Source organism: Carcharhinus amblyrhynchos, chromosome 10 (genome assembly GCF_965287045.1).
Source record: "Carcharhinus amblyrhynchos chromosome 10, sCarAmb.v2.hapA, whole genome shotgun sequence".
Lineage (NCBI taxonomy): Eukaryota > Metazoa > Chordata > Chondrichthyes > Carcharhiniformes > Carcharhinidae > Carcharhinus > Carcharhinus amblyrhynchos.
The window spans coordinates 88,156,678-88,166,000 of NC_137333.1; the positions used below are offsets into that span (position 1 = coordinate 88,156,678).

A 9,323-nucleotide genomic window follows, 5' to 3' on the forward strand; every position below is an offset into this window, starting at 1 on the left:
TGCATTTAGGTAGAGTATCTAGGGGAGATCTTGAGGCACAGTGTCAGCGTCCCTACTTCTGGACCAGTAGCTCCTGGTTCAAGTCCCACTTTAGGACTTGATGGCCATGGAAGGTGTGTTCATAATATGGCCAGACAGATTGCTTGTCTGGGAAAGGCGATGGCGTAGTGGTCTTGTCACTGGACCAGTAATCCAGAGACCTAGGATAATGTTCTGGGAATCCGGGTTCAAATCCTACCACACCAGATGGTGAAAGTTGAATTCAATAAAAAAAGGAATTAAAAAGTCTAATGACAACAACAAAATATTGTCGTAAATACCCATCTGGTTCACCAGTGTCCTTTAGGGAAGGAAATCTGCTGTCCTTACCTGGTCTGGCCTCTATGTGACTCCAGACAATGTGGTTGACTCTAAAATGGTGGAGCAAACCACTCAGTTCAAGGGTAATTAGGGATGGGCAATAAATGCTGGCCCAGCCAGCGACGCCCACATCCTTCCAGTATGTCTGATAGCAGGTGGTGAGTCAGAGAGTTTCCCTCTAAAAATCATACCATATTGTAGAAGGCAGCAAGAAACCACCGCAGTACTTAGTCAAGCATAATTGCACACCAATCCAACAGAAGTCCATGGTTGGCAACGCCCTCTTACGGCATGTTATCTGAAGGCGGAGAGTACCAAGAGGGAAGGGCAATGAGTTGAGTAATGGAACTGGAATATATTTATGGATTTTTACACAAATAGTTGTGACTCAACATTGCGTTGTGGCATTTCTATCAAACCAGCTATGGCAGGAAGCTATCTGGGTTTAATACAAAAGACAGAAATAGCTGCCTCCTCAGCTTCAGCAGACAACCGGCCTAAACCCCACATCAGCATGGCGGACCATAAGACGACCACAAGACATAGGAGTAGAAGTAGGCCATTCAGCCAATTTAAAGGGGAGTTGATCCCAAAAAACAGATGATTAACCACTTAGATACATATCCCAGTCTAAAAAAGATGATGCTGTGTATCACATCTCAAAATGCCTTTGTTTTTCTTTTAAATAGGTGGGTGACTGAGTTTGCTGAAGATCATGAAGAAGATCCACAAGGGACTCACAGCGTGAGTTAAAGCAGAGGTTGAGGAGAACAAGTCCAGTTCGAAGAACATTTAAGGAAAAAAAATCCCTCTCCCAAATATTCTAGATTATCTGCGACAAATTAAGAAGCAGGACCTATCCGAATGTGGGCTGGCGAATTACATAAAAGCCCAGCGTGAAAGATGGGCAAAATTTATCTTTAAGTCTCAAAGAACGAGCTCTGTTGACAGCTGAAATATGCATCATATGAAACACTACACATGACCCCAGTTACTTTATATTCCTTTATATGTTGTTTTAAACTCTTGAGAAAAAAAAGTTACAGCCTGAAAGCTGTACCAAAAATTGGTGATTTATCAGCTTACTGTCCCTTAGAGACAGATTTTTTATTTTACTTAACATGGCAAAGTCACATGTTGTCTTTTTTTTATTGTATCTTGAGGACAACTAGATCCTTGTTGTGGAACTGAATTAGAAACCTCCTGTCTTGGAGCCCGACTGTATTATTGAGCCACACAAAGTGAATAAAGACTGGGCTCGCTATATTTATGACTGACGTACACTAATGACAATAACGAGGAACTACATGAACTGTGATCACTTCTGATTTTTAAAAAATGCATTTTAATGAGGTAACAAGTGCAGGCGACAGGCAGACGTTCTGAACTTTCACAGCAAATATTCAACCAGTGATTCACAGGAAGTTCACTAATCGCTGTAGATCTGTTTCTTAAAAAAATAGTAACTTTTGAAACTGTCTCAAAGTTTGACCTAATCCACGTTAAATGGATATAGTCCCTCCAAAAGCTGAACTTCTCTTTGATACGGTGATCAGGTTAACCTGAAGAGTTTGAACGTTTTAAAGGCAATGCCAGCACCCATTAGGTAAACAAAAAGGAGATCTTCCAAAGTGGTCAAAATGGATGCTACAGTTTTCTCTACTTCCCTATTATTGCTAGACTATTAATCCAGAAACTCAGCTGATGTTCTGGGGACCTGGGTTCAAATCCCGCTACGGCAGGTGGTGGAATTTGAATTCAATTTAAAAAAACTGTTTAGAATTAAGAATCTACAGATGAGCATGAACCCATTGTCGATTGTTGAAAACGCCCATCTGCTTTACTAAAGTCCTTTAGGGAAAGAAATCTGCTGTCCTTACCCAGTCTGGCCTACATGTGACTCCAGAGCCACAGCACTGTGGTTGACCCCCAACTGTCCTCTGAATTGGCCTAGCAAGCCATTCAGTTCACCACCATCTTCTCAAGGGCAACTAGGAATGGACAATAAATTCTGGCCCGGCCAACGACGCCCATCATAGAGTCATAGAGTCATAGAGGTTTATGTCCCACTGTTGAAGTGTTTTATTACTGAAAAGTGTTTTAATATGTCAAAAGCAGTGATGTACCTTTTTAAAGGTATAATGTAAAAATGCAAGTAGATTGTTGCTATGTAGCCATACTTGAGATGTCATTTGTCCCTCTTTTTAAAATGGAGGATGGTGGCAGGGGGGTGGGTTGTTTAATGATTTTCAACTTGGAGTTTGTGTATTAACAACGCACACTTCTCCTTCACTAATTCACTTCTCGTTGTTAGAGTGTGACTTCTGTTGACAACAGCTGTGTTGCCTCAACCAGGACCTGGCATTTCAGAAAGTGTGGATTCGCAATCTGCTTAAACATGGCAGAATGAATTGGCATTGAATTCAATGTGACTTCACTGCAAATGTCAGCTTCTGGGAAGGGGACAGAAGGCAGTGTGGCTTTTCTAAACTGGGAGAGGAGCGTGTATGTTCATTGTCTGCTGTGGCAGTTGTGATCATTTGGTTTATCCCCTGTGTACTATCGGTGCCATTGTGTACATTGAAGCTATTAACCAGACAGAAAAAAATCTTGCTGCAGTGAGGTTGCGTGCGTCGTAGGTATTGTGAAGGTCCCTCAGTCGGAGGGTTCATTCACTGGCCTTATGCACCGGTGCATGAGGTAACACCCAGAGTTGGCAGGGTCTAGGTGTGTTGTTTCATTAGCTTGTGGTTCCACGTCTCACGCGAGGAGGTTCCAGCCAGAAATGTAAATGTTACCCGCCTGCTGTGAGCTGTGAAGAGATAATTGTGATGGCTACATCACCAGCTCAAAACAGAAATTATGACACAAACCAGCGATTAAAAGTGGAATTGTACAATATTATAACCCTGAATTGGAATTGGGTGGATCCCACACCACATAAACAGGACTGGTTCCACTGATTCTGGGCAATACATGGGCCATGCGTTGGTGCACGCAAACATAACAATTCTCCCTTCAGTTTTTATTATAGTGGTAACAATGAGCGAAATGCTGACTAATTGTCCTTTTCAAACGTGAGAACAATAAACTTTGATCCACTGTCCAGTAACGATGGTTGCATTTGATTTGCATTTTCTAATAGCATTTTCTGACCATCTTTAGATTTATAAATAGATCTGAGGTTTGGAGGAAGTGCAGATGTTTCAAGAATTAGGCTTTCTTTTCATTATGTAGTGAATTCAGTTGACTGAATAATTGGTTAGACAGCTGAAGTGTTACTGGAAGCTGTGTTATACCACATCCCAGCACAACCATTCATAGCAACCTAGGCTCCACTGGCATGATCTTCCAAAATGACTTCTACTACCAAAGTTGTGGACAGCGACCTCGGAGAGGAGGGCAGGGGGTTGGATTTCTGACCCTCCAGTGCCAGCCACTGTTGTCCAGGGTAGGCAAGCCCTCAGCTAATTTGTACTAGCCATAGTTTTTAAAGTTGTTTCTCTGTCACCATCAATGTTACAGGTATTGCCCTGCAACCTAGTCGGATTGGCTTCTGGAGCAGCAAGCCCCCAGCATATTATAGACTTGGTCCTATAATCGCCTCTACCCAGTAAGGATGGGATTCAAAGCCCTGTCTCTTCCATCAGAGATTCTATAAAGAATCATAGTTCATTCGAAGTAACTAGCCTGGTCCCAGGCAAACCTAAAAGACTGAACCAAGCATTTCCTCTTTCCAAGTTTTAAAAATCCATTTGAGTCACGTTATAAGATGATCATTAATATACTTATCTGAGTATCTAAAGAGGGAATCTGTCAGGTGTGACACCAGAGTGCAACTCCTGATTCCATCCCCCTTTGCAAAAATCTGTTTACAGCATTTTAATTCTGGGTGAAAATTAGTTTACATATTGCTGCTTTTTACATTGATTTTGATAATTATTTCACTGTTTACTTAATTTATTCCTCATCTTGTACCTTTATTTGGACTTTCTGTAAAGTATTGAGAAGTATAAGTGAATGCACTGATTACAAAGCCACCCTTGTGTCACGTGCTGCGTTTATTTGTGGTTGGCTATGTTTCAGGATTTTTATTGTACGGCTCTTTCAATAAACTGAAGTTTGTCACTCAGTCACGTGGTGATTAATATGACAACAAAATACTGCAGCTGCTGGAAATCTGAGATGGCGACAAAAGATGCTAGGAATAGTCAGCAGGACTGGCAGCATCTGTAGCGAGGGCAATATTTGGACTCAAATGTGATTCATCTTCAGTTTCATGTGTTTCTCTCTCTTCACAAATGATGCCAGTCCTACTAAGTATGTCTAATACTTATTACACGGTGATTCATTTTAAGTTTGCGCTTAATTTTCTTTGATTAAGATATCCTTTCTCCATGTGGGCACGGTAAGAAGTCTCACAACACTAGGTTAAAATCCAACAGGTTTATTTGGAATCACAAGCTTTCAGAATGCCATTCCTTCATTACTCACCTGACAAAGGGGCAGCACGCCGAAAGCTCGTGACTCCAAATAAACCTGTTGGACATTAACCTGGTGTTGTGAGACTTCTTCCTGTGCCCACCCCAGTCCAAATTTGGCATCATTTCTCCATGTGGGTTTGTTTGAAGTGATTTCTTTGGTCTGAGTTAAAATTTTAACAACTAAATACATTTTTTTAACTCCCAATTATTTGGATTTAACTTCCCATTTAACTCCAATTTATGCTGGGACGGCATGGTGGTACAGTGGTTAGCACTGCTGCCTTACGTTGCCAGGGATCTGGGTTCGATTCCCAGCTTCGTTCACTGTCTGTGCAGTATCTGCATGTTCTCCCTGTGTCTGCACGGGTTTCCTCTGGGTGCTCCAGTGTCCTCCTACAGTCCAAAAGACGTGCTGGTTGGGTGTATTGGCCATGCTAAATTCTCCCTCAGTGTACCCGAAAAGGCACCGGAATGTGGCAACTAGGGGATTTTCATAGTAACTTCATTGCAGCGTTAATGTAAGACCACTTGTGACACCAATAAGGAAACTTTAAGATTTACTTGATCAATACTGGATTTAATCTGTCTAATGTGGGACACATTTTACTGAAGGAGACAAAGACACATCAGAACTTTTCTGATGTTCAACATTACAGCACTCACATACGGCCATCAGTTGCAAACAGATTCATGAAAGTGTCACAAGTGTCAGAAAATGACCATCTCCAACAAGAGAGAATCCATTGCCTCTTAACACTCAATGGCACTACATCACTGAATCCCCCACTATCAACATCCTGGGGGTAACAATTGATCAGTAACTAAATTAGACTAGCCATGTAAATACTGTAGCTACAAGAGTAAGACAGAGGCTTACTCACCTCCTGACTCCCCAAAGCCTGTCCACCATCTACAAGGTACAGGTCAGGAGTGCATTAGAATATTCTCCACTTGCCTGGAGGAGTGCAGCTCCAACAACACTTAATAAACTTGACATGACCCAGGACAAAGCAGCCCCTTTTTTTAAGAACATAGGTCCTAGGAGCAAGAGTAAGCCATTTGGTACCTTGAGCCTGCTCCGCCATTCAATAAGATCATGGCTGATCTTTTCGTGGACTCAGCTCCACTTAATCTACCTACTGTTACCTTGAAAATATTCAACGAGGTAGCCTCAACTGCTTCACTGGGCAGGGAATTCCACAGATTCACAAACCTTTGTGTGAAGAAGTTCCTGCTCCTCAACTCAGCCCTAAATCTGCTTCCCCTTATTTTGAGGCAATGCCCCCTAGTTCTGGTTTCACCCGCCAGTGGAAACAAACTCCCTGCTCCTATCTTATCCATTACCTTCGTAATTTTATTTGTTTCTATAAAATACCCCTTCATTCTTCCAAATCCCAATGAATACAGCTCCAATCTACTCAGTTTCTCCTCATAAGCCAACCCTCTAAACGTCAGAAACAACCTAGTGAATTTCTTCAGCACCTCCTCCAATAAGGAGGACAAATCTGTGCACAGTATTCCAGGCGTGATCTCACCAGCACCTTATACAACTACAACATAATCTCCCTGTTTTTAAACTCCATCCCTCTAGCAATGAAGGCCAAAATTCCATTTGCCTTCTTAATTACCTGCTGCACCTGCAACCAGCTTTTTGTGGTTCATGCACAAGGACATCCAGATCCCTCTGCACAGCAGCATGCTGCAATTTTTTACCATTTAAATAATAGCCCATTTTGCTGTTATTCCTCCCAAAATGGATGACTTCACATTTACAACATTGTACTCCATCTGCCAGACCCTTGGCCACTCATTTAAACTATCTATGTCCCTTTGCAGGTGTTCGGTGTCCTCTGCACACTTTGTTTTACCACTCATCTTAGTGTCATCTGTGAACTTTGCCACACTACACTTGGTTCCCAACACCAAATCATCTATGTAAATTGTAAACAATTGCAGTTTTAACACTGATCCCTGAAGCACACCACTAGTCACTGATTGCCAACCAGAAAAACGCCCATTTACCCCCAGTCTTTGCTTTCTGTAAGTTTTGGTACTCCTTCTGCAAACATTCACTCCCTCCACCACCAACACACAGTGGCAGCAGTGTGTACCATCCACAAATGAGAAGTCTCACAACACCAGGTTAAAGTCCAACAAGTTTAACCGACAACCCTTTAGGACTTGAACAGCAGGCCAGGTGTAAAGATTCACATTCTAATCAGTAATCTGTAAACTTTCTGTGCTTTATATGCTCTGTCTGAGGCCAGAACTCTCCATTCACCTGAAGAAGAGGGAAACCTCGAAAGCTAGTGAGTTTACTATCAAATAAATCAGTTGGACTTAAACCTGGTGTTGTCAGACTTTTTACTGTGTTTACCCCAGTCCAACGCCAGCATATCCACATCATGATCATTATTCAAGCCAGAGCTTGGTCCAAGCTACCTTCAAAAAAATTGTCCAGTCAGTTATTTAGACAGGCATTCAACATTAGTCCAAATATCAGAAATGATTAAGAGATTAGAGAGTTATAGTCTGCAGCAGTGTAGAACTGGTTCACTGTTTAAAACTTACAAAATCCTATGAATTGGCTCCCACAGACATCAAAGGGTTTGGCAATAGTTCAATCGCTGAATTTTGTTCTCAATTTGTACTGCAGGGAAGAGGTTGTAAAATTACCATCAGAGTGGCTGGGAAAGCAACCAGTCCTGGCACTTAGAGAGATATAAACTGACTGCTAATACCGAGAGGTGTGATTGGATGAAACCAAACTGGTGTGCCCAATTGCTGAGAACAACATGATTCAAACATACTCTACCCAAAGCAAACATAACGCTGCATGCATTCTGATGTAAATCTGCGGCTGTGGGGAAGCCTAAGAAAACAGGCCCACCTACCCCCGAGACCCTCTGCACATTATTTAAACTAGAAAACTGGGGTAACCTCTGAGGGTCAGAAGAGAAACAAGTTTGAAAGACATATTGCCACTTCCTGTTCCATTATGAATAGTTTAAGCTGGAAAGATCTCTATAATGTCATATCATCATGAAGATGTTATGTTTCCTTGATTCTGTCACAATTAGTGCTAAATATTCTTTAAAACTATGCTTGATTGATGCTTTTACATTACGACTTTTCAAAATATGGGAGGTTGATTGATGTAAAGCCAACAGTTAAACTATGGATGGTATATAACAGTTAAAGACTGGGGCAGCATGGTGGTATAGTGGTTAGCACTGCTGCCTCACAGCACTACTGACCTCGATTCTCCAGCTCGGGTCACTGTTTGAGTAGAGTCTGCATGTTCTCCCTGTGTCTGCGTGGGTTTCTTCCAGGTGGTCCGGTTTCCTCCCACAGTCTGAAAGACGTGCCGGTTAGGTACATTGGCCATGCTAAATTCTCCCTCAGTGTACCCGAACAGGTGCCGGCATGTGGCGACTAGGGGATTTTCACAGTAACTTCATTGCAGTGTAATGTAAGCCTACTCGTGACACTAATAGATAAACTTTAAAACTGGTTGTGAAATCTGGCACTCTTCCAAATGAGTCATTGTTTTGTTTTCTCTTTTCCTTCACTGTAAATTTGTAAGTGCCTCCTGACTTGGCTGCGTTATTCAGCTGTGCTTAGTAACTGTGGCTTGTGACGTATCTTTGAAAGAGCGGCAGAAGAGGAACTCATTGTAGCTAATACGCTGCTGGATGAAAGACACCCATTTCTGAGTCTTAAAGCCACTAACATCAATAACTTCTTTCTTTTCTTGCTCGTTGCTGGTGGATAAGGGAAGTGTTGGCATGGTGGGAATCCAGAGATCCAGGCTCATGCTCTGCGGACTCGGGTTCACTTGATTTGATTTGATTTATTATTGTCACATGTATTGGTATACAGTGAAAAGTATTGTTTCTTGAATGCTATACAGACAAAGCATACCGTTTATAGAGAAGGAAAGGAGAGGGTGCAGAATGTAGTGTTACAGTCATAGCTAGGGTGTAGAGAGGAGTTAGAACAGAGTTTTAAAAGCATAGAGCAAGAATATAAGATAGAATTAGACGGTATGCTGGACATAGCTTGCAAGAAGTCGCCACATTCCAGCACCTTAAATCCCACCATTGTGAAAGTCAAATTCAATAAAAATCATGTCTCACGATTGGCATAAAAACCTACTGGTTCTCTCATGCCCCTTAGGGAAGGAAATCTGCTGTCCTTACTTGGTCTGGCCTACATGTGACTCTAGATCCACAGCAATGTGCTTGACTCGCAACTGCCCTCTGGAGATGGCCTAACAAGCCACTCAGTTCAACAGCAATTAGGGATGGGTAATAAATAAATGCTGGCCCTGACTGCATCTCATGAATGGATAAAACACAATCACCTGTCATTTCTATTGAATGAAGGTTCCACATTTCCAAAAAGGCAACTTTTCAATTGTCACAGGAGTGAAATTCTCACAGCAATAGAGTAGAATCCCAATGTGGAGAACATTGA

The 9,323-nt window shown here is 42.0% G+C and overlaps 1 protein-coding gene across 1 annotated transcript in view; it reads left to right on the forward strand.

The window, feature by feature from the left end:
* relt (RELT TNF receptor) overlaps window positions 1–4,492 on the forward strand; it is an 89,994-nt gene extending 85,502 nt beyond the window's left edge. Inside the window, exon 11 of the mRNA XM_080197537.1 lies at window positions 1,050–4,492. Coding sequence (XP_080053663.1) covers window positions 1,050–1,061 — 12 coding nt within the window. The 3' untranslated portion in view covers window positions 1,062–4,492. The remainder of the gene's footprint in view (window positions 1–1,049) is intronic.
* Window positions 4,493–9,323: the final 4,831 nt, after the last annotated feature.